Source organism: Papilio machaon, chromosome 12, assembly GCF_912999745.1.
Source record: "Papilio machaon chromosome 12, ilPapMach1.1, whole genome shotgun sequence".
In the NCBI taxonomy this organism is placed as follows: domain Eukaryota; kingdom Metazoa; phylum Arthropoda; class Insecta; order Lepidoptera; family Papilionidae; genus Papilio; species Papilio machaon.
Window position 1 is genome coordinate 6,154,408 of NC_059997.1, and position 24,920 is coordinate 6,179,327.

Consider the following 24,920-nt stretch of genomic DNA (forward strand, 5'->3'; position numbering starts at 1 on the left):
GGATGAACGTCATTATGTCGTGTCGTAGCTATGAAATTTGTTTTGTTAACTTCGAGCGTTGAATTCATTTCCATTTCTCTGATTACTATAATTTAGCTGATGGCAGAAAAAAAGCTTGTTTGCTGTAGCCTTTAGAAGTAAGAAATTATCCTTTGCTGGATTATTTGCAACGATTGTTTTCATATTGAGTTAAAATGTCAGTCCGCGCAATTTTTGACAAACTTTTGTAGATGCATAAGAGGTTCACTTTATTTTATAGGTATAATGAATAAGACCATTCTCTGTTTTGACATTAAAATAAGCGAAATTAGGTGCTTTTGTGTACGTATATTAGATAAAACTGATTGACAACTATAATATAAGTAGTGAACAAACATATAAGTAAAAAGAAGAAATATAAGTAAGAAAAAAACATCACAATAATTATTTAAGGTTTAGATTCCTATTGGAATATTGTATAAAATGTCACATACTTAATGATATGCTAAAATAAGTAACAAACAATAAATAAATAAGTTATAAAATGCATATAAATCAAGTCTTGGTTAGTGATAGTTAATCATGACCTTGACATCTCATTTGGTGACGAAGTTAAATATGCACGTTTCCAATAAATACAAAATTTAATCTATATGTTAATAGAATAGTATTGATTATAGGCATATGATTAATTTATTGTCAACTAGCTGTCGCCCGCGCATCCGTCCGCGCGGAATTAAAAAAAACTTAATAAGTAGCCTTTATGTTCTTGCAGACTATGTACTAAATTTGTGCCATATTTCATAAAGAACCGTTCAGTCGTTCCGGAGATACCTTCAAACAAACATGCATCCATCCATCTAAACTTTCGCATTAATAATATTAGTATGATTTTTTATATATAAAATAATAAAAGAATATGGACTAAAGTTTGAAGGATGGATGAATGGATGTTAGTTTGAAGGTATCTCCAGAACGGTTGCATGGATTTCGCTGAAATTTGGCGAATATGTAAAACATAACCTGGAAGAGTATATAGTATATTAATTTTATTTTGTAATTCCATGCAGACGCAGTCTAGAGCGAGAGCTAGTTAAAAATAGAAGAAAATGGGCGAACGCTAGTATCAAGTAATTAAAAAAAAAATGATCTCTTACCGGGCGCTTTAAGATTTCGACCAGTAAGCAATCACAACTTCACACAATATAATAAACTAGATATACGAGTACAATACAAAACTGGCGGTATATAATACAAGTGCAAATCCGTTAACTGAATGGCTTGCCCCAAATTCCTTATCACAGAGTTTTGGCACTGGCCCAACTGGGATCGTGCAAATGTACACTTCTTTGTTACTTTCTGGATGAACGTCATTATGTCGTGTCGTAGCTATGAAATTTGTTTTGTTAACTTCGAGCGTTGAATTCATTTCCATTTCTCTGATTACTATAATTTAGTTGATGGCAGAAAAATGCTGTAGCCTGTAAAAGAAGTTTCTGTAGCCTTTAGAAGTAAGAAATTATCATATTGAGTTAAAATGTCAGTCCGCGCAATTTTTGACAAATTTTTGTAGATGCATGAGAGGTTCACTTTATTTTAGAGGTATAATTAATAAGACCATTCTCTCTTTTGACATTAAAATAAGCGAAATTAGGTGCTTTTGTGTACGTAAGTTAGATAAAACTGATTGACAACTATAAATAAGTAGTGAACAAACATGTAGGTATTTTACGTCTTATGAACTTTGTAATATTTTTCACAATCGTTTTAAATTTTATTCCAAATGTCATCGAAATATAAATACTTAAAGATAAAATTAAAAACACCCACAAAAATAATTCTAAATAAAGTAGACGACCTAATAAATTACTCTAAAATTGTCAGATAAATGTTTAATGTGTTCTATTTCCTACTTGACCGCTTTATAAAGATGTGCTAACGATATTATAATGGATTGCATTATGTATTTCTGATCTAATTTGAAACCTATACAACATCTTGTAGAAGTTTATTTCATTTAGTTTATTAAATTATATTTTCCTAACATTTGCGTCAGTTGTCGATTGGTTTTATTGTATGTTGCTATGCTGTTGTGATTGAATTTAGTTTCATAGATTCGTGTGTTTTTAATTCAAATTTCTATGCGTTGCAACTTAATAATATGCATTTGAAAATGTGCAACATGTGTGTTATATTCTGTAAAGTTTCCTCAACTGGATTTCCACCTTAAATTGAAAACATCAGGTCTTTACTGACCTGATCCAGTTAAAAAGGATGACAAAAATGTCAGTAAAAAGTACTTGTAGATGCTAACAAAACTAAAAATATTGCTAAAAATTTACTTTGTATGCTCTAAAAGCTTATTCTATAAATATGTTTTTTTTTAATTTATTACTCGACTCTGCTTTTCTTTACGAATATCAATAAAATTTATTAGACCTTATTTCATCGCGATCTGTCACTTGGGAGGAAATAATAAATTGAATTGTCAATTCAAATGACATCCTATCTTTTTACGAGTAAAAGAAAAAAGTCGTTTATATCACGAAAAATGGCAAAAAATTCAGACGTCGAAAGTAAAATGTCCTTGGATAGTTTAGAAGAAAATTTCAAGCAAAAAGCGTCTATTAAAAATGAGTATGCCGAAGATAATGTTGACACAATACTCGTGCCGTTTTATGAACAAGACATATTAATAAAAGTACCTAAAGCACAACGATGGAATCATACTGATGATAGAAAATCTACAAGCAAACCCGTCAAGAATTATTTAATAAATAAACGTACGGCTAATCCTCCACGAGTTTCCTACTTAGAGATGTTTCGTAAAAAGAATAACTTGAAACTAGACGATGAAACACCACTGGAACAAGACATACGTTCTCTATCGCCTGAGGTTGGTGACACAGAAAGAGAAAGTATTGGAGAGGATACAAACTATCCAGTATCCAATGATTTTCATAATACCGAATCATACAATGAAATGTATTACGCTAAACTATTGGAAAAAGAACGTAACCAATATTTGGATAACTCTTTTGAATTCGAACATCGCTTGGTTGAAGGTAATGATAATAAATCTATGAGCGAGAAAGATAATTTGCGAAGTGTATCTGAAGCTTCTATACCTAAACGTGCGTCACATTCATCTGGTAGAAGAGCTACCATTGAAATACTGCATAATGTTAAATTAGGTGGCCTCGGGCCTGATATGGAGAAAATTAAACCAAGGCTAGAAAGAGCCAGGAGCCTGCAAAGATATTCTGAAAAGGTGAGAATGGAAAACCGAGTGAAAATATATAAAAAGTCAATAGAACTAGAGAAGGAAAAACATCCAGAAAGACAGTCATCAGCGAAACAAAGCAGTAAAATTGAAGACCAACAAGGCGAAGGTACAAAACATTCTTCGTACCTAATTAATAAAACTAAGGAAAAAAAGTCCTATTTAAAAACAAGAATTGGCTATAAGTCTTCTGATAACACACAAAATAACAAAAATTATTTAAATGAAAGAGGAAAATACAAAAAAGACAAAATTCATAATGTTTATCAAAGTAAATCCAAAGAAACGAGGCCTAAATTAAATAACACCGATCATAAAGAAATGGTTAGAAATCAAGAACATGAATCAAGAAAGAAATCTGCCGCACAAAACAAAACTATACAAGTGGACAAAACAGATGAAGTACCACCTGTCCATATCAGTTTTATGGTGAATTTTAGCGGAGTAAGACCGTCTAGTGCTCTGAAGAAACTGGAGGCTAAACATAAAATATATCAGGAAAAAGTAAAAACGTATACATTAGAAAAGAAAAATCCTTAATACTTTTAAATATTATTTTTCCAGAATTTCTCCAGTACATTTTTTGTTTGTAATGTCAGTACTGATTTATTAAAAAAAAACAGTAATTTCAACAATAAGTTCTTAATATTTTTATTATTATTATATTTTACGAGAATTTTTATAATGTATTTATTTTTTTCTGAAAAAAGGTTAATTTAGTTAAAAAAAAAACGCAACAAATTAACTAACAACTTATTAATATAACAATCAATTTCTAACAATTGGTTTCGATTGTCGGGATAATTATACAATATCTGTCAAAAAAAGTGTTGATGCAGTTGAAACCCAATCATATTAGCTTTCAAATTAAACTATCACATGAGAGTATTACATTGCAATTTCAATCTTGTATGGACCAAATAACATAATGGGATCCGGTTTTGATTTTCTACTGAAGTAGAAAGTGTTATTACATTCATACAAATACCTATGACGTATTCACCTTGACGGATCTACATCGCTTTTTTTGTTAGTGATCACGACTTTTACATCAATCTTGGTAGACAGAATATATTTATTATAAGGCAGTATCTTGTCATATTTTTTACTTTTGCCTTTGCCTAATCTTTAAAAGCACTTTTTAAGTTTATTTCAAGCAACATAACTATTGAATTAGGAGGGCAATGAAAGACATCCAGTTTATCGCGTGTCAATAACAACTATTTTATTCTAATGGTTAGTTTCCACCCCCGAAACACCTGATTTTATTCACTTGTTATCCTTTCACGATTTTTTTAGTTAATAGCTTAGCAGAATTGAATGAATGCAAACAATTTGTTCCGATTAAGTTCAGGATAGATCAACGAATAACAGATCAATGAATAATCTCCGATCAGGTAAATTGAAACAAGTTGGTATGATACACATTATTTCAGTTAAAGAAACAGAATTTAACAGTGCAAAGCAGAGAATCTTCAAGGATGACAAACAAAAACAGGAAATCAATCTATTATTCACGATGTTGATGAACTAAGAATCTGACATCATGCCAATCTATCAAGAAAACTTGTTTAGCGGTGAATTGATCGGGCAGGGATTAAGTTTGATAATAATTTTTCAAAGAGAAAGTTAATTAGGTATACGAGAGGTAAGCTAGACCTAAATTGTATATTTACTTATCTAGTAGCTATTGGCTTCACTTTGCAGCTTGGGAGTATTTTAATTTGACTGCCGAGTAAGATTTCTTCATTTTTTTATTGGATGTGTTTCACTACACATCCTTGAGATCATTGTAAACAAACGTGGACAATATTGACTTAAACACTCGTGTCACTATAATGTGTGACCTAGTGGTCTTATTATACCTATATGACTATCAAATATTTGCTTTCGGGTCTAGGTTGAGTACATTTTTATCCTTGACACTGTAAAACGACGTCTGTTATTGCGTATGCTTTATATATAGAAGAATGTATATTGATAAGAATTTCTCGTCTATGTCTTCGAATAAGCTTACTTGGATTATACCACACCTTTCAATAGTCATTAAGATCAGGTTCACAATTGTCTCAGCTCTTAAAACTTTTGTAAGGAATTAATCTTCGAGGATTATGTAAGGATATAAAAAATGTTTTCTTTGTTAAATTTGATTTTCTTATCTGTCTGCAATAACTGTGTAAACATTTATACGGTATTTCGTTTCTATTTGTATATTAATGTAATATTTAATTTTCGAAATTAGTCGAATAGAATATTTCATTGCGTGTTAACGAGGTTGTTTTTGTTTGCCATATTTCTAATTAGAAATCAAACATTTTATTTGTATTACATAAGAACTACTGGACTCAAAAAAATACTGGACTGTCCTATCTCTGCTCATGCATCCAAATTTAATTTTTTTAAGAATAACTTAAAATTCGTGCTCGTCGCTTACATAAGCAAAATTCACGTCGCAAAAGGTAAACTTTGTCGTGTATTGTTCCATATTTGTAGATATAGCAACTGGTTATCCAAACACAAGTCTCACCGCACCGAGCGCGCTCTTTGCAAGAACAAAAGACATTGCCCTCCTCCAAGGCAGCCCACAATGTTCCCGTCAATTTATGCGAGGCAAGTTTAGAGAGAATTTCCTATGTCCTGAATTTTTAATACCCTAATGGAAATATTAAATGTTGTCTTTATAACTTACAAAATCTATTTTACACTTAAGATATATTTTGGTTGTTATTAACTATTGTACATGCGAACTTAACTTTTTACTGCCTTTACAAAAAAATACTAATCCTTTTCATTATCTTAACATTAAATATAGAGGTAACACGTTTTTGCACAGTTTTTTCGGTTGTAGAACATGTGGTTCTTATGTAGACGACTTTGTCTTTGATTGAAAAGAAATTTTCGTAAGTTTAATATTGCATTTCATTTTGTACAATATAACATAAATAATGTTATATTATTTATGTTATAAAATTGTAACAGTTAAAAGGGAAGTGCATTTAATCTTGATATTATTGAATAATCAAAAACGGTCTTTAAACTTGTCTGGAGGTTATAAAATAAAACATTTCCTCATTGCGGGTAAGAAGGTTTGTTATCGGCCCTCATTAAAAACTGCCAGAAAATTTACGTAACAAAGATAATAAAAATCCGCCCAGAAGTCGAATATTAACTTACTTTAACATGTAATTTTCCCTTTCACGAATCGCATGTAATATTCCGATGTAGATTAAAAATCCAACCGGTTCTCGACAACTTTTACCGTCCTTGGCGCCCTTGATACGTTTAATGAACCCTTTGCCGCCATTTCTTTGCTTTGACAGCAGTCGATGTTACCAGTTTATTCCTTAAAAATATTTTTGGCAAATTAATAAAATACCATGTATTCATTGAACATAGTTCATGAGAATTATTCTTCGTTCGCTATTAATGAATCTTGTGAATTCCAATATTGATGATGTCTGTTCCACTGTTCGTTGTCTTACACTAATCCAAAATGTGATAAGTTTGATATAAAACGGATCTTCCGTAAAAACCTTCCCTTATCTTGAAATGTTTAGGCAATCTGATGGAAAAATTACTACCTACAAGGATTTAATTTAATTTTTTTTAATAAAATGTGTTATTTTTAGGGGAACAATTATTCGGATAGAAAACAGGGAAATTTAATTATTATAAATCTCAAGTGACTTTAATATGTAATAACAATTTATAATTTTTTGTTCTGGCAACCTTAAGAGTGCAACACGTACTATCGTCGTTACGTAATATAAAATTTTCACTTTTAACTCGGACCCAAAAAAACAACGCCTCATTATACTCGTATTATGCAAATATTCGTAAGTAAATGCAATGGCGTAGGAAATATCACGTCAGAATCAGTATAAAGAAGAAATTATATTTTGAACTTCAGTTTATTGCTGCATTTTTTCACGGTAGTTGTTCCATGGCTAGGAGTAATTCGACGATTTTATTTCTACTTTGAACGAATGGGAGTACATATAATTGATAGATCAAAGTTTTTCGATTGCTGTAAAGTTCGACTTAAATTAAACAAAATAACTAAAAATTTCAATTATAAATAATGTAAGTGGTGAATTTAAAAACAAATAAAGAACAGAATTTGTCTACAACATTTTATTTCTTGAACTAAATCAAAATTCTAATATTCGAATCATAAAAATATTTATAGCTACTAAAAATATAACCTAAAGTATGAGTAATGGATGTAATATTAAAGAGCCATAGAGTGTAGTGATGTAACGAATATTCGCATTCGCATTCGCATTCGCCAATATTCGCATATTTTTCGATATTCGCATTCGCATTCCTATTCGCAAAAAACGATGCGAATATTTAGCGAATGTATTTAACAAACAAAAAGGAAATTATTATATGGTTGCATATGAAATGATAACACAACTGATAAGATTTATATATTTTTATTTAACCATACTTGAATTAAAAAAAATATTATGGAACAGTCTTGGTAAGCAACTAAATTAGAAACACTTTCTCTTTTGTTCTGGTTAGTCTAATTAAAATATTAACAAAATCACAACTTAACTCCACCACAGAAAAAATAATGAATGTCCATGCCTTACATATATTTTGAAAAAAATCTAATTCTAAATTCAAGTATCTTTTGTGAAAACAGAACTTCAGAGATCCAATCAAATCTGAGTATAATATTAATTTATAACCTTTTTGGCTTTAATTATATATTTTTCCATCCCGCTAGATATTTTCTAAGAATTAAATATGATAATGAAATATAAACTTAAAAAATCAAATAATGAATACTTGACTATTTGTAAATAAGCTTTTTACAAAAACAAAAAATATTTATTTCTATTTAAAATTGGGTTAAATTTGGGAAATGCAATAACACCAAACTAACCTCAAATCAAAACAATACTTTTCGAATGAACTTTCTGTGACTAACTTCGTTCATTCAACCTGTATCGGCTCGGCTATGTTCAATTTAAACATGGCCGACACGAAATGTCAAACATTTTGCGCGCGCTTTATTTGAAATTTAACATTCGCATTCGCATTCGCATTCGCGAATATTGAAGATGAATATTCGCATTCGCATTCGCATTCGCGAATGTGAAAAATCCAACATTCGTTACATCACTAATAGAGTGTATTAGAATTTCTTTTCTCGCGTATAAATAATACAAATGTGCACATAAATAAATATAAGTCGTTTTAACACTGACTGAACATAAATGTAGAGGCACTTTAGCACTATATATAAATAGAGATTTCTAATAAATATGTTAAGCAGTTCTTTTTACATTAACATAATATATTAGGCGATAGATATATCTATTGCCATAAAACAATTATGTTTTTAAATTAAATTAATAATTAATTAATAAACAAAAAAACCTGAATGACTACACTCCTAACTGTAGGTTTCTGAGAACAAAATCCCCTTTTAAAATATATTGTTACCTGTGTTTTGTCAAAGATAATAATAGGGAGAGCAATATAATTTATACAGAGATGTTGGTCTCAAAAACCAACGGTAAGTCACTGTCAATCTAATAAAATAAAAATAAAATAAACATAAATGAAAATTTTAACAACCACACTGACAAGATGATACCTCACTCCACTCGTTTCGAATACCGGGCTTAGCAAGAGTTCGTATATGAACTTACACATATACAAACTCGTATACATAAAATACATACGCACGAAAAACATTAAATTTTTGTCAGTTGTGTAAAAAGGTGCGATTTAAACGTGGGTGCCAAATTTTAATAATAATACCAAAAAATCGAAACTCTCTTTTTCTTTTTAAGGCAACAGATTAAGCAAGAAAATTACTCGGATGTACAGTCGTAAAAACAGTCATCATATATATAGTATGTTCAATAAAACGAATCAAGAGAGCCAACAATGACCCAGATAGAGATAGCTCTACATGAAAGTGAATGCAAGGGATAAACGCGTAATAACAAATGTACACGCTTTTAACTTGGTGCATTACAGCGCGGTTTTATAACTAACTAGCTTTTACCCGCGACTCCGTCCGCGCGGGATAAAAAAAATGCACACAAGATAAAAAAGTTCCTATGTCCGTTTCCTAGTTCTAAGCTACCTCCCCATCGATTTTTAGCTAAATCAGTTCAACCGATCTTGAGTTATAAATAGTGTAACTAACACGACTTTCTTTTATATATATACGAGTAGATATTGATTTCAACGAGAATTTTCCGTATTAAAATCATTTCATTTATTTTTATTTCAAGTTATAATAAGTCACGTATTTTCATTTAATGCTCAACTTTTACGGTAAATTTCGTTAATAAAAAAAACATACGAGTATATGTTTAGCGAAAATACGGTCATATTGCAATAATAACATTATCTATCCAAGTATTAAACTTACAAAATTTATAACATTGTGATGAAATAAAATATACCTATCGCAATAAACAGAGAAGAGACGTTGCCTGAAAAGATAAAATACTAGCCGACGTCCGCGACTCTGTCCGCGCGGAATTTAAAAAATAAATTAATAAGTAGCCTATATGTTCTTCCAGACTATGTTCTACATGCGTGCCAAATTTCCTCTATATATAGGTAGATCCATTGAGCCGTACCGAAGATACCTTCAAAGAAACATCCATCCATCTAAACATTCGCATTTATAATATTAATATAATTAGTATGATTGATGTCAGTTGCAGTGAGCCTATCACGAATATTTGTGACAATCGCTATAGACATAGTTTTATTTATGCAGGGCCTATCGTCCGCAAAGTACACCAATACTAATTTTGACAATGTTAGAGATACGAAGGCTACTGTCGTAAATATTCATGCTAGTCCCACTGAATCGAGAACTAGTAGAATATTTTGGGACAATTCATTTAGTAAAAATTGTATTCTTATTTAATTAAATTAAAGAATGAGGTAGCGATCGAAGCTTGTACATATTTTTACCTTATTAAGCTTTAAGGCGAGCTTACCATCAGATGTGACACTGAAATATTTTAGTGTGTTAAATAAATATGTTAATATTTAACTCAACAAGGACGATATCGACGTCAATTAGCTCCAAAAAATAAAATCTTGTTTTAACAGTGATTCCAGAGTATGTAATTTTTAATTCATGCGATTTTGAATTTAATTGAATCTAAAGATTGTTTCCACGTCATTTTAAATCTATTATTAAAGCGTTTCAAACAAAATGTGTATAAGAAATGTAAAAATTATATCCCTAGTAACAAAAAAACTTGTTATTTCTTTTTATTTGTAACTCTAATATCAATATATTGGATGAAATTAAATCCACAATCATAAAAAAGACTTAATATCTTGTTTGTTTTCTAGAAATGCCTGTATAATTCATAATGAGGTAATTTGTAATCAATAGATAAGTTTCCCCTCTTTTATCTTAGGTCAATAACATTATTAATAGATATTTTGTGAAGAAAAGAAATTATTTTTATTTTAAAAGAAGTATCGTACGTTGACTTGTGTAAATGAATGTTCATAATTTTGCTTAACATCTAGATAAAATTATTGCCTAAGTTCAATGTCCAAGAATAAAAATTAAAAGAACTCTCCGGTTTTACAGGCTCAACTAGCTGTCGCCAGTGACTCCGTCCGCGTGATATTGAAAAAACGTACTTAGTAGCCGAGTAGTAAATTGTGTTCTTCCGTTGAACCGTTCTGGATATAAAAAGAATATGTTAGAGATTCAGTTGTTTTGATATTAACTCTTCAATTTAGGAATATTTCTTTATTCGATTTTTTATTTTTTCCTTTACATTTACGATTATATCGACGTAATTCTGCTATATATATTTAGGCGCCATAATATAATAACCGTAAAACAGATTTGCATAAAAAACATGAGAAAAATTTGTATTTGGTCATAAAAATGTCTCAACCCACCATACATGGTACAGTCTGTAGATAAAACACATAATATATTAGTAGATAACTGTCATTTATCTAATTTAAATGTACTTTATATTTATGGAGTTTTAACAATTTTAATATATTAGATAATGGGACTTTAATGAGTAAACAGGGTACTTTATTAAAACAGTTTTTGCTTTGATTAAGTTTAATAAGTTAGACGAAGGGAATACGATGTTTTAATAAATTGAGAAAACTTCTGAGGTAAACATTAATAATAATACCTCGTTCGAAGAAACATCTTTATGTTTCTTCGATGTTGCTAAGGAAAAATATATGACAATGGAAGAAACGAGAAAGCTGCATCGGGACATTATTGATTAGCTATACGTACAACTGCCTAAGGGAATGTCGCAACATGCTTATATCTCTTATTTTAATATTTTTATTTCTTATATAAGAAATCGATAAGACCAGGACATTCAGCTCGTAAGGCTATAACCACACTACAAGCTATTTATTAGCTTACGTTTCTCGTAAAATATATCAGGAATATTATTTAAAGAAAAAAATGTAAGTTAAACGTTATTCCTAAAATAATAATAACACGCAATCGTAATTAAATTTAAACGATACAGTGAACATAATCTGTTATTTTGTCATAACACAAATTCAACGCAACGCCATAAGATGGCTGCCGAGCCATTGTGCCGGGAAAGTAGAGCATGCAACGTAATTATGATAATCACGCCGCGGTATCCTGTAAAATATTAAGCCGACGTAAATAAAATTAGGAAAGAGTAAACATGATGTAAGATTTGCTTTAATCTGATGTTTTACTCCTACACTTATACTATGGGTCTACGATCTCTTAGCAAAAAGGTGCATTTAAATTAACGACAAAACAATTGAAAAATGTTTTTACAAACATGTTAATCATGTTTAACAGTGTAAGAGCCAGCGTAACCCATTCGAACGATGCAATACCACGACCAAACAGAAGACAGGCGTCAAGTGTTGTTAAGAAATTAAATTTAAAAATTTATTTTAATTTGATAATTACAAAAGACTGATTAATAAACTTGAAAATGCGACTGTAATTTACACAGACACTAATTAGTTGGAAAATCGTATTTAATTAACACAGAAATTCGTTCAAAAGTTAACAACGTTTCCTTAAACTTCGCAAGATGATCAGACCGGAGAATAATTTCGTAATTGAATTATAACTTTTTAAAATCAAAGGATATCTCTTTTATTCGCACCGATGAACAATTAGGTCGGATTTTATTAAGTTTCGTAACAATTAACTATGCGAATTAATTAGTCTTTAAATTTTGTAGGAAAATAAGTTATTTTTACTTCAGTTTTAGTTACTAGAAGTTTAGCGGAAATTCAATCTATATATATATAAAAATGAATTGCTGTTCGTTAGTCTCACTAAAACTCGAGAACGGCTTAACGGATTTATCTTATCTTAGCCTTGAAATGTTCTTGGAGGTCTAGGGAAGGTTTAAAAGGCGAGAAAAAATTCATATCGCTATTAAGTTTTTTTTTCCTGCGCGCGGACGGAGTCGCGGGCGACAGCTAGTTTGAAATAAAAAAGGTTGCGTTCGGTTAAAATATCATTAACGATTAATGTAAAATGTAAATTCTCAAAGTTAGGGAAGAAATCAAAACGCTTTTAAGTAGCTTTTATTCAATACCTGTATCGTAAATTTTATGATTTATTCTGTTCACATATTCTGCATTTACAGGTTCATTCAGCAACTGCATTAATTGCAGTCTGAACGTAATGTGCAGAGTGCGCTGACATGGCCACTGGCGTGCAATCTGACGATGAATTATTTTCACGTTTTGCGGTGTTTGCGATAGAACTTGTTGTAATAGAGCGATGTTGGTTGAGTTTGAATTGATTTTTTTTACATCAGTAATTTAAGTTTCATTAATATACAAAAGGTACAGGACATGAATCTAAAAACTAGTATCTAACAACGAACTAAAAAGTAAAGAAATTTTTGTTTGAATTTATTTAATAATGTCATCAATCGTCGTAATAAATAAGCAACAGTAGAGAAAAGTACTAGGAATTTAATAAACCCAAACATAAAATTTTAATCAAAACTCAAAAAAACAATAATAATTTTCTTCAAAATGTGACGGTTTTTATCTTAATATGAATATCTAACGTATCAGATCTGGTATTTACAAAAAATATATATTCTTTAATAACAAAATAGTTATGCTAAAAAGAAAAACTTATCAAACCCTCTGAAACCGTTGGCTTCCAAAGCAAGTTGTAAACCGAACGTCGAGCGTAGAGAGAATGGCAACCGTTACATTATAGATATAATTTTATAGCATTGTCTCTGGAGCGGGTCGTTAAGATAACTGCTTCCAGATAGAGCGAAGTGGGTCGCAATAGCAATGCAAGCTACGAACGATGCGAAAAACTGGAGTCTGGTAAATGGGGTTATGCCGAATCGCTTATCTGACTATGAAGTTTGACAAGTGGTGCAAAATTAAACCTGGTTTCAGATTTTGATGACATTGTCTCTTAGCGTTACTAATCTTCAGATATTAACCAATAATGTATATCTAAGAATAATGTTTTTTTCGACCCACAAATCTTGCAACTGTAACTGTCGATGGAAGTTAACAATTATAACTAAAAATAATAATTAAAACAAATTTTTCACAAGTCACAGCAATATTATGTGCTGAGCTGTCTGTGTTCGAGCCATTTTCTTTATCTGAAAGCTTTATAAATCTTTATTAATCTTAACTCTTTGACCTTTCCACCTCCTTCAGATTACTCTTGGCTATTTTCATCTACATTCTTTATTCCACATTTATATAACAAGTCTAACATACAAAACCTAAAAAGGTAATCATGAAAATAGTGCAATATAGTGAAACAAAACAAATTAATAACAGCGCGCTTCTCTCGACACGACATCGCGTAAATGCAACGTTCAATTTGGCACTACTAGATGGCTGCTCCGATCGTCTGGAAAACCTATTACGTTGTATTTGCCGCAAGCTCACTTTGCATACTGCTTCGCATCGATATCTCATGATATGACATTATACAATAAATGTTATTAAATTATACCTTCTTACATTTTAAAATTATATAGGTATATAAAAATCTTATGTATAAAATAACAACACAGTCAATCCTTCGCATTGAGCATTTTGTGTATAAGTATACACTAAGTTCCGGTTATACAAATTCTAAAGACGCCATCTTTATCTTATAGTTGTATAGTCATTAAGTAGTTAGTAAACTAATTGCTTCACTTACTCTTTTTTATATCATTAGGTGGCAAACAAGCAAACGAAAACCTGAATTCGCCGAAATAACGAGGCGACTGTTGCCCATAGACATCCGCAAATGTCCACCGTTGTCTACCTTTAATCAATAAAGAAGGGGACGCATAGAAAGAGGATATTTGCCCTACCTATGCGCCCCCTCTGCCGGTAAATCCACTTCTCCGTCATCCTTTTCTTATAAGAAATTGGTGGGAAGGGTAAGAGGACTAAAAGTAGCTCTTATTAAAGATTTCTTATATTAAATGTACTCTAAGAAACTTCCTTAGCGGCCAATTGAGTACTGAGTAAATCAATAAGTTATTTAGAAGTATTCCGTTGCCTTGGTAACTAAAAACACTATTAAGAATTTATTAAGCTATATCTATGTACTATAGCGCACTGCTCTAGTTTAGGACTGGTTGCTAACTAGTTAGGTTTTGGAAAGCGCCTAGACATTTCCTTATTACATGAGCGTACGTCCATTACCGAATGTTCCAGAATCGATTACTGGGCTTCTTTCAACCATTTTAAATTAGTATTTTTCTATACTATTATTATATAGAGAAAATATTTCTTTATTTATTTTCATTGAATAAAATTGTTCCACAGTTATGAAGCTACACTATGTCCGGGTGACATAGGCTATATTTATCACTAGATTTAATTGAACACGCGTACAAAAAGCTATATTTAATAAGGCAATTATTTCTTTTCGTTTTCTGTGTTTTATATTTTGGTCATCTCTAGAAGATATTCACTTTAAGACAAAAATTCCATACAAGGTATAACATACAACGACTATTATTACGTCACATGAAAACACGTGATATGACCTATGTATAACAAACACATACCAATACCTTAGGAAATATGTTTATTTATACAATAAAAATCAATATACAGCATACCTTGACTTTAATTAAGGGCATGTTAACGACGTTAAAGAACGTTGAAGTGAGTCAATAAAACATGCTGTAGGTGAATTTATTTTTTATATAAAAATCTAGCATAGATGATTTTGAAGAGTTAACAAATTGATCTTTGCGTGGGTTTCTATTGTCAATAGAACTTCACAGAAGTGATTAGATTAAAAACAAGATTCATTTTAATTTTTAATACTTCAATAAACCTATTAAATTATTTTTCAAATTAATAATTCCATGCTAAATTAAAAACAAGATTCAAGCACAGTTGACTATTTTAATTTGAATAAAAGCGTATTTTAAATTGATGTATAAAATTTTTTATGGACCCGAAAATATTCATAAAAATTTATGAAAACATTTCAAAATATACGTTTCTAGATTTTACGTAAACTAATTCAATTGTAATAACTTTCAATTTGTAATGTTAGTAACATGTGTCAATTTAGCATTTATGACATCAAATATAGAAAAAAATGCGAATGTTTGGATGGATGGATGTTTGTTAAAAAGTATCTCCAGAACGGCTTTACAGATCTCGATGAAATTTGGCATAGATGTAGATCATAGTCTGGAAGAACACATAAACTACTTATTAAGTATTTTTAAATACTGCGCAGACGACGTCGCGGGCGACAGTTAGATTAGCAATAAAACAATAAAGTCATGGTAACATTTTATAAAGGTTAACAATTTTAATATTAAAAGAATATTTATAATCAAAATTTCAATCAATTTAATGTATATACAAATTATTTCGCATGTTGCGAATTTTATCATAGCTTTGCAATATGTATAATTTAATTATTGAAGAATCTATTATGTAACAGTTGTAACAGTTTAAATTAAAAAAAACATGCAGAAGCTGCGAAAGCGTGTTTTTTTATTTTATTTTGTAGTTATCCTTGTTATCTTGGCCAGAATATAATCATATTTTGTGAAATTCTAGTATAGTACCAAGGGTCAACTAAAAATGTTACAAAATAAAAAAAAATTACAAAGAAGTTCCATTATCTCTTAACTTGTATGAAAACATTTTTTTATCCCTCACAATCTCTTTGAAAAAGTAGAGACAACAATATATCTTTTTAAATTTATCGATTGATACAAATTAATCTTGTAAGGCAGTCTCTTGTAGTCAGTCGAAATTTGTAGTGTGATTGACTTGTTTTGAGTGCATTTTACGTAACACGTCCATTTAAATAAATGTATTTCTTTTGTTACTTTTCGCCAATGTAAGTTGTTTTTTATCACCACATATAATATATTTACTTTCAAGTCCACCTTTAAATATCGAGTTTGGTACTTAAAAAAAATCCTAAAAGTGTCGTCTGGTATAGGTTTATTTGATCGAAGTACAGATTCAAATTTTTAAAGTAGATGTGTTACTAAAATTGCTGTTAATATTACGTGTATTATTACTACATGTTTTATTCTATGTACAGTTTACTATATATTTTATAGTATACATTGTATACACACTGTATAATATGTATTGTGTGATGTTCCTGACATCAGTAAATTCGACTCATAAAATTTATTTGTCATAAATATTTTTGCCTGCATCTGATCGATTGTTAAGTCACATTTCCGCATGTTTACCTATAAAATGTATTACTTCTTCATTGAAAGAAAATAATATTTTATGACGTCATTGTCTGTGAATGAATAGAGAAATACTATGTTGTATTTAAGATGTTTAGTTCTGATTGGTTTGAGTTTAAAAGTTTACGTTTTTTTATGATTCACATTTGTGCCCGATCTAAAATTTATATTTAAACCCGTGCTTATGATATAAAATCGCAACTATAAATAATTAATCAGCGTCGGTGGCTCAGTGGTTAAGCAGTTGATTTGCAATCTGCAGGTCCTGGGTTCGAATCCCGCCGTGTACCAATGTGTTTTTCGATTTGTCGATTTACTTACGGTGAAGGAAAACATCGTGATGCAAACTGCACATATCTGAAAAGAGATTCAAAGATATGTCTGAAGTCAACCTACCCGCACTGGGTCAGCGTGGTTGACTATGGCCTAGTCACCCCTAACTTGGGGTAGGTTCCTAGCCCCTCAGTGCGGACGTATAGTGATGTGATGATGATGAAGCTATAGATAAAAAATTGCCACCTAAAATATTATTAATAAGCAAAAAATATAAAAAAAGCACCATAACTTTAAAACGTTCATAACACTTGCAAATGAAATGTAACAATACATTAATAACCTACTTCAAACCATTAAAACTGTATGTAACATATAAGTTATAATTATTATTACGATCAATTAAATATAATGTTTAAGATTCTTGATGTAGGTACGTACATATATATTGCACATACAGGTGACAACCCAACGAGCATCTAGTTCAACCAACTCGTATTATTTCACAATACTTACGTATTATATACCAGTACATAAAACCTTTTTTGACGTCACAGTCGCATCAAAAATTAAAAAGTTTCATTACTTAATTTAAATCTGGCAGGTTGTAAAATGTGTAATTCGTACTTTGGTTTTCACAATCATGAGTAAATTGATATTAACACATCATGAACATTGAATATGTTTGTTTTGGTTTGAAGGTATCTCAGGATCGTAATAAAATTTAGCACAGACATAAAACGTAGTCTGGAAGAAAACATAGGCTACTTATTATGCTTTTTCTTTATCCGTCCGAAACGCGGGTAACAGCTAGTATGTATAATAAATATAAAACATAAACGACTAGTTTGTTCGTGTAAACCATAACATTTTATAGCAATACATTCTAATAAATATATGTATTATGTTGCAATATGTAGTCGGTAAATCCGTCATTACAAGCGCCTCCGTCCGGTCACCTATCATAGTTATCCAAAGGTTAAGGTCGCGAGTAACAAATCATACCTGGCAATCAAACTAACAAAGTTCAAAGCCTATCATTTGTTAATTATAATCAATTTTTATATCCTCAAATTATTTCAAAATTTAGTCACTTTTTAAATTTATAAAAACAACAAGAAATCACAAAGAATAGACCGTCTTTGTAATTAATTAAAATTATTTTAATAGCTATTTATTACGCAACTTACTTAACAACATGCATATCCGCTGTCATAGGCATCATCCAAAGATGGCTCTAAAAGTTAATCCGTTGCCCAAAATCACCTAACAACATATTTCATGCCAGTAAACCAAATAAGATTGCAGACGTATTTCCATTTGCAGCATATACTGTAGATCCAATTCATTATTTCTAATCGTTTATTTCTGAGACTAAAATATCATCATCCCTCTTATTATCTTCGATCAAACAGAGATAACAATATGTTTTAACAGAAATTTCGGTCTCAAAAACCAACGATTAATAGACTATTCGTTTGCTGTTTCGACCAGTTAATTTTACTTCCGTTGATTGGTTATAAATATTTATAGGTAAGAAAAAACTTTAAAGTTTGTTTTAGATTAAAAAAAATATTTCATTGTATATAATATTATTTCCCAAACCAATAAATTAAGTAATGTAGTTACGAAATATTATCACATAAAATTTAACGCCAAGATATAAAACAAATTGTAAACTATTTGAAGAATAATTAAGACGCGTTCGAATTAATAAAAATCTTAGAAACGTGATAAATTTATATTCATAACGCTTCTGATTTTGATTTACATAAATTGATGGTTGAATAGAAAAAAATCTGTACGCAAAATCAATTTAAATATAATTTTTGGCGATATATTTATAAATAACTTTAAATAACAAGGATCTGTTATTTCGTTTGTTTCCTTGAACGTAGTTCATATTTTTTTACAAACTAAAATTATTTAAATTTTTGCCAAAGCGCTGATATGTTTGTGTTTAATTCCTTTTTCTTAATAACCACACTGTCTAGTTTTCAGAATATCTAGTTTCGGCATTTCGATTTTCGAAGCTATAACACGTTAAAACTAGATAGAGGTTAAAAGCAGTTAAATCAAACCTTAGTACTTAACAAAACATAATACTGTACAAACTTATCTTGTAACAAAAATGGCGTAATCCATTTAATTTTTCATTCTTACCTAATAATCATAATGAGCTGACGACGACCTAACCTCATTGGTCTCGTAGGCCGACTTTCAAAATTAATTTAAATAAATATATTTTTAATTGTATAATTTGGCAGTTATTATATTCATATTTGTATGGCAAATCTGTCATTATAAATCTTTCAAATGAATTATAAATTAAATGCTCATCACCATATCACGCTTTTCACAACACTTACATAATTATTTTTATACAAGAACAAGGAAAACGTGCAAACAGTAGACAGTTGCTGGAGGTCGATACGACTATTAGATCATCACCGTGTGTTTTCACTGCCGAAACACTTGTAAAAAACATAATATAGGTATTTAGTTAATCACGTTGGCCCAGTGCGGGTTGGTTGACTTTACACATATCTTTTGAAATACTTTTCGGATATTATGGGCAGGTTACTCTGGCTATAGAATACCGACAAAAAGAACTAAGTACGTATATTTTGTTCACACTATACTGTACAATGTACTACTACTAACTTTTTTTATTACATCTAATCCAAAAAATGTAACTAATAAGTATATGAAGGTCAGTTGCCAATCATTTTGCTCTGGTATATTTCTTGGAGCATTTGAAAGCCTTGTATCACGTATCACTAACGACATTAAAATGATGATTTAACTAATTATAAAGAAAAAGCGATATGAAAAGTTCAAAGTTAAGTTAGATTCTTTGTGTTACATTTCTAACGATTGACAAAGATAAGTTTAGTTAACAAAAATTCTATAAAGATTTATGTTAAAATTTTGTATTGAAACATGTCTCAACATAAATAATATCAATATAGTAAAATAAGTTTTTCAAATATTTTTCCAGAGTTTAGTAAAAAAACTAAATAAAACACAAGAACATTAAACAAAAAAGATTGACAATTTACCATGTTATATGATAGGTAGGTATTTTATTTTTATTTATTGTTACCAACCAGGTTTTTGTAAAATCTATTTATCTAATAGCAACAGTATTTTTTTATTGACAACATTTTTTGACAAGCAAAAGAATGCTATGAATAGGATCTTCACTTTACGACAAAGCGCTAATAGATATCGCTGAGAGAAAGTTAAACAAACATCTGCACTATACAATTTTTATCTGTTAACGTTTTATCGAGATTGTATATAATTTAGAAATTACTTTTTTTTACTCTCTCTTCTGAACTTTGATTATTTTAACTATTAATTAATATATTGTTAATTACGATTTAAAATCTTTAAAGAGATAAATGTCACGAACATATTCGGTGTAAGAATAAAACAAAACAAAACATTTTATAGATCTGATAAATATACCAACGAAATATGTAAAATGTTCGTGTGTATAAGATATTAAAATACACAGACTAATAATTTCAGATGACGTCTTAAAAACAGCTGGATTGCTGGATTTTATTTCTACTTCATTTTTTAATCTGTACTTAAACGTCTTTTAATTACTATCAGAAATATCCTCAATCTATTCAATTCAACGCCTTAAATAATATTTTTTTAAACTAAGGTCAATTTTCACTACGATGACTTGAAACTTTTTATACACATAGATGATCCAAATAAAACTCTATCTTTATAATCTGTTTTAAAATTCAAAATACAGCAACGTATCACCTCCAAAATCCATCATAATTTCAATGTAGTATATTACTTAACTGTGACTACGCATTATTTTGTACAATAAGCCATTCGTCTCTAGAAAGTACCACATTATCACACAACCAACTTTTTTGTTTAACTGTAAAACGTTTTTTTTGTTTTTAAGAGTGACATAACCGTCGGTTAACAAAACTAAGACTTCCAGGAATACAAAAGTCAAACGATACATACATACATATCATAAAGAAATTAAATTGAACGTAACTAAAATAAATCATCTCTCCATACTAACATAAAAGCTAATAATAAAGCATTCAACTTAAATGTCAAATTAAGTAAAAAAAAAATACCTATTGAACAAAACCAAATTTTACCAAGCGATAAATTTAAATAATTTCATAAAAAAACAAGTAATAAAAAATGATATGTTTTAAACAGAGGTTTTGGTCTCAGAAACCCACGATAAATGCGATAAATATTTCCATTCGAATATTAAGATAACATTATGTTAGATTTACTAATATTTTATGTTAACTTTATGAATATTGCATGACTTACTTCGAAAATGATATGAATATGTGAACTTTTGATATTTAAAAAATCGCTTATATACTTATTCCAGAGTGTAATTATTGTCCAAGATAGATGATTTAATAACTTATTAAAGTATAAGATCGGAACGCATCATATAACGTATTGTAATTAGTAAAAATTCAAGTAAAGTCTTTCCAATTTAGATTTGAAATTTAATCGAGAATTGCTAACAAATTGTGAAAAACTTGGGAAAAATATAACATACTTAAGTATAAACCATAATAATGTACAGTTTAAATCTTAATAACATTTACTAGAGTGATTGCATTCTTAATTAAAATTAACTATAATACTTGAATTAATCATAGGTTGAAATACATAATGACACGCTCCAGTAAGTATATGTCAAAGTCATTTAGCATCCGTCACGAGAACAATAAAATTAGATTCCTATGACATCATACTATTATATTATCATCTATACTTCTATAAACTTTGTAATCTAATAAAGTGAAAATTAGATACAGAGCGCCATATTGCTTTGACAAAATTTTTGACATTCAGAAGTTTGTTTTACAAGGTATAAATTAATTTACAGTATGGACTTCCACTGAAGAAATACTTGAATAAAAAAATCACCACTCACGTTCTATTTCAAAAACAAAAAGGCAATTTTTTTGTTGTTATATACACTTGTTTTTCGGTAGAGTAAACTTGTAATTTAGCAAATAATATAACGTAAAGAACATAACCATTTAAAATAAAATAAAGTTATGGTTTATTAATTTTTAATGACATCCGAAAAGATTCCATATTTGGAAGCAGATTACGAGTAAACGATTTCAAGACTTTTCGTGACAATTTTTGTCACCTTACCTTTATAATTTAGCTTACGTCGACAGTAAACGATTAACATTGTCCTTTTAAATAGTTATTTGAAATTATAAATGGAGAAAAAAGATAAACTTATAATTTGAATGATAAAAACGATTGTATAGGTGTTATAAAGGTAGTGTTATAAATGACATAGTAACAAATAGTAACAGATTGAATGCGAACACAAAGCTGATACAAATAGTGAGATAGTAGGAACTCGTTTGTTTGAAAGTCATTGTTATTGACCGGCAAACGCCTTCCTCACGATATGTATACTTTATAATCGTAAAGCTGAGCATATAAAATCAACCTTTGAAACTTTCGACCCTTTTTAAAACGAAATTTGGGAAACAATTAGAGAAGAGTTGCATTACTTTGATTAAAAAATAAACATAAATAAATTCTTTTTTTTATTCTATCAATTATGGTTTAATTTGGACCAATGGCAACCACCGAGTATTATATATTTATTTACGCTCTACTCTACAATTGAACAATGAAACCAGCTTGAAAAAAATCACCCTCCTGTGTCACCCAGGTAAAAATTTTAATCGGTAATCTATCTAGATTTTAAAGTAAAAATTAACTCTTAACGATAATCTATCTAAATTTTAATTTACAAGCTCTTAAGAAATTTTGTAACTATAATTCCTCCGATAACTTTGACGAAACTTTAAATATTGTGCAGCTTTTTAATGTCAAGTTCAATGATAATTCTGATGAAAATTAATCATTCTCTTTTCCGTAAAGTTCCTTTCTATATTATTAACTAGCTTTTACCCGCGACTCCGTTCACGCGGAATAAAAAAAAATCACAGAAGATAAAAAAGTTCCCATGTCCGTCTCCTAGTTCTAAGCTACCTCCCCATCAATTTTCAGCTAAATCAGTTCGATCGATCTTGAGTTATAAATAGTGTAACTAACACGACTTTCTTTTATATATATAGATTAGATTATGAGAAAAAAATATCAATACACATAACATAAAGTAATAATCAGTTAATAAAACGAATGTAAGCAATTTTCTTGTAATTACACTAAAACAAATAGCTTCACACATAGTATATCTATATGTATTATCAATATATTATGTTAGCGTATAGGTACTTAAGTCTGTCATTAAGTGGCGAGAGAAATCTCACTCGCAGTTGTGTCACTGAAAGTAAAAGCGGTATCGTAGGCAACGAATCCCAAACACTATGTAGTATATACCTACTTATATATAATCACGGTCAATCGTTATGTAACACGATGAAAGGTGTTCCGTCTCAATCATCAAACACCTGCTTTGGACATGGAGAAAATTAAAAAGTAGACCATAGTGAGGAGTAATTATTGAAGTTTTACATTCATGGCCAGGTGGTTAGATGAATAATTAAAAAGATATGCAGACTTAAATTTAAGAAAAGATCGCAAAGTTTTTTTTAATTTAATTATTTTTCCTAAATATTCGTTTTCAAGTGTCATTTTAAAATAACTTTATATTTATTATTACCGATCTCAAATAGTCGCAAAAAATGTAAAATTAACTAAATTTGCAACCAATCATAACTTCTGTGACACGTTAAAAATTAATGTTTCAACGACAAAGTTTTCTCTAAAAGGTTCTTTTTGGATTTTGGTTACGTTTAGAAATAGACAAATATAGAAAACGTAATTGATTAAAATAGTTTAAATACGAAAATAAAAATTTACGTCTTCACAAGTATTAATAATTCATTGTATTGGAAATTCTAATGCAACGAGATTGCGTGTTTTTGAACACACACACACAGTTTTGAACTATAACTGTGGAGGTCATTAGTGAGATCTATGCGAAAATCAACTTTAGGATTTTAAATACAACATTCTTACACTTTAATATATTTTTAAATAATATTAGCTATACTCACCGAGGTCTCGTTGATTATTGTTAGGCCTTTGAGCACTGGCTAATAAAACTATCGATATTAAAACTACACTAGACACGTAACTGAGGCTGAAAAATTGCATTTTTATCACGCTATCTTTAGATGAGTAAAAAATTGTAAAAGTAAAAAATTAAATACGAATCCAAAGATGTTTTGATTGCAAAGAGTTTTTATTGCTAAAAAAATCGAACGTTCGAATTTAGAAACTCGATTTCATTTTCGCGCGGATTCAGCGGACGCGGTTGACGGTTGCCGCGTTCCGTGGTGGCCTTTTAAAACTGTACTGAGACGAAGCGCGCGAGCGCAGGTGCGTAAAACACCGGAGAAAGATCGAGTGTATCCACGAAAGACCATAGTTAAGGTCCCTGAGTGCACCTTAATGTAACACAATAAAAACTATTTTACGAAAACCACCATAATAAGATTCCAAGTTGGACTAGTCCATAAATTAAAATTAGACGCATCGCATTGCAACGTCTTCGACAATTGCAAGGTTACGATTAAACATACCAATGGAATAACTTGTTCTATATCTAAGTAATTTATGTTTACTTGGTGACAAAACGT

General features: G+C 29.8%; 1 protein-coding gene across 1 annotated transcript in view; it reads right to left on the reverse strand.

The window, feature by feature from the left end:
* The window catches only part of LOC106718349 (pulmonary surfactant-associated protein D), a 65,209-nt gene extending 40,574 nt beyond the window's left edge, over nucleotides 1-24,635 (reverse strand). The window contains exon 1 of the mRNA XM_014512416.2: nucleotides 24,336-24,635. Coding sequence (XP_014367902.2) covers nucleotides 24,336-24,435 — 100 coding nt within the window. The 5' untranslated portion in view covers nucleotides 24,436-24,635. The remainder of the gene's footprint in view (nucleotides 1-24,335) is intronic.
* Between the last annotated feature and the right edge of the window lie 285 nt (nucleotides 24,636-24,920).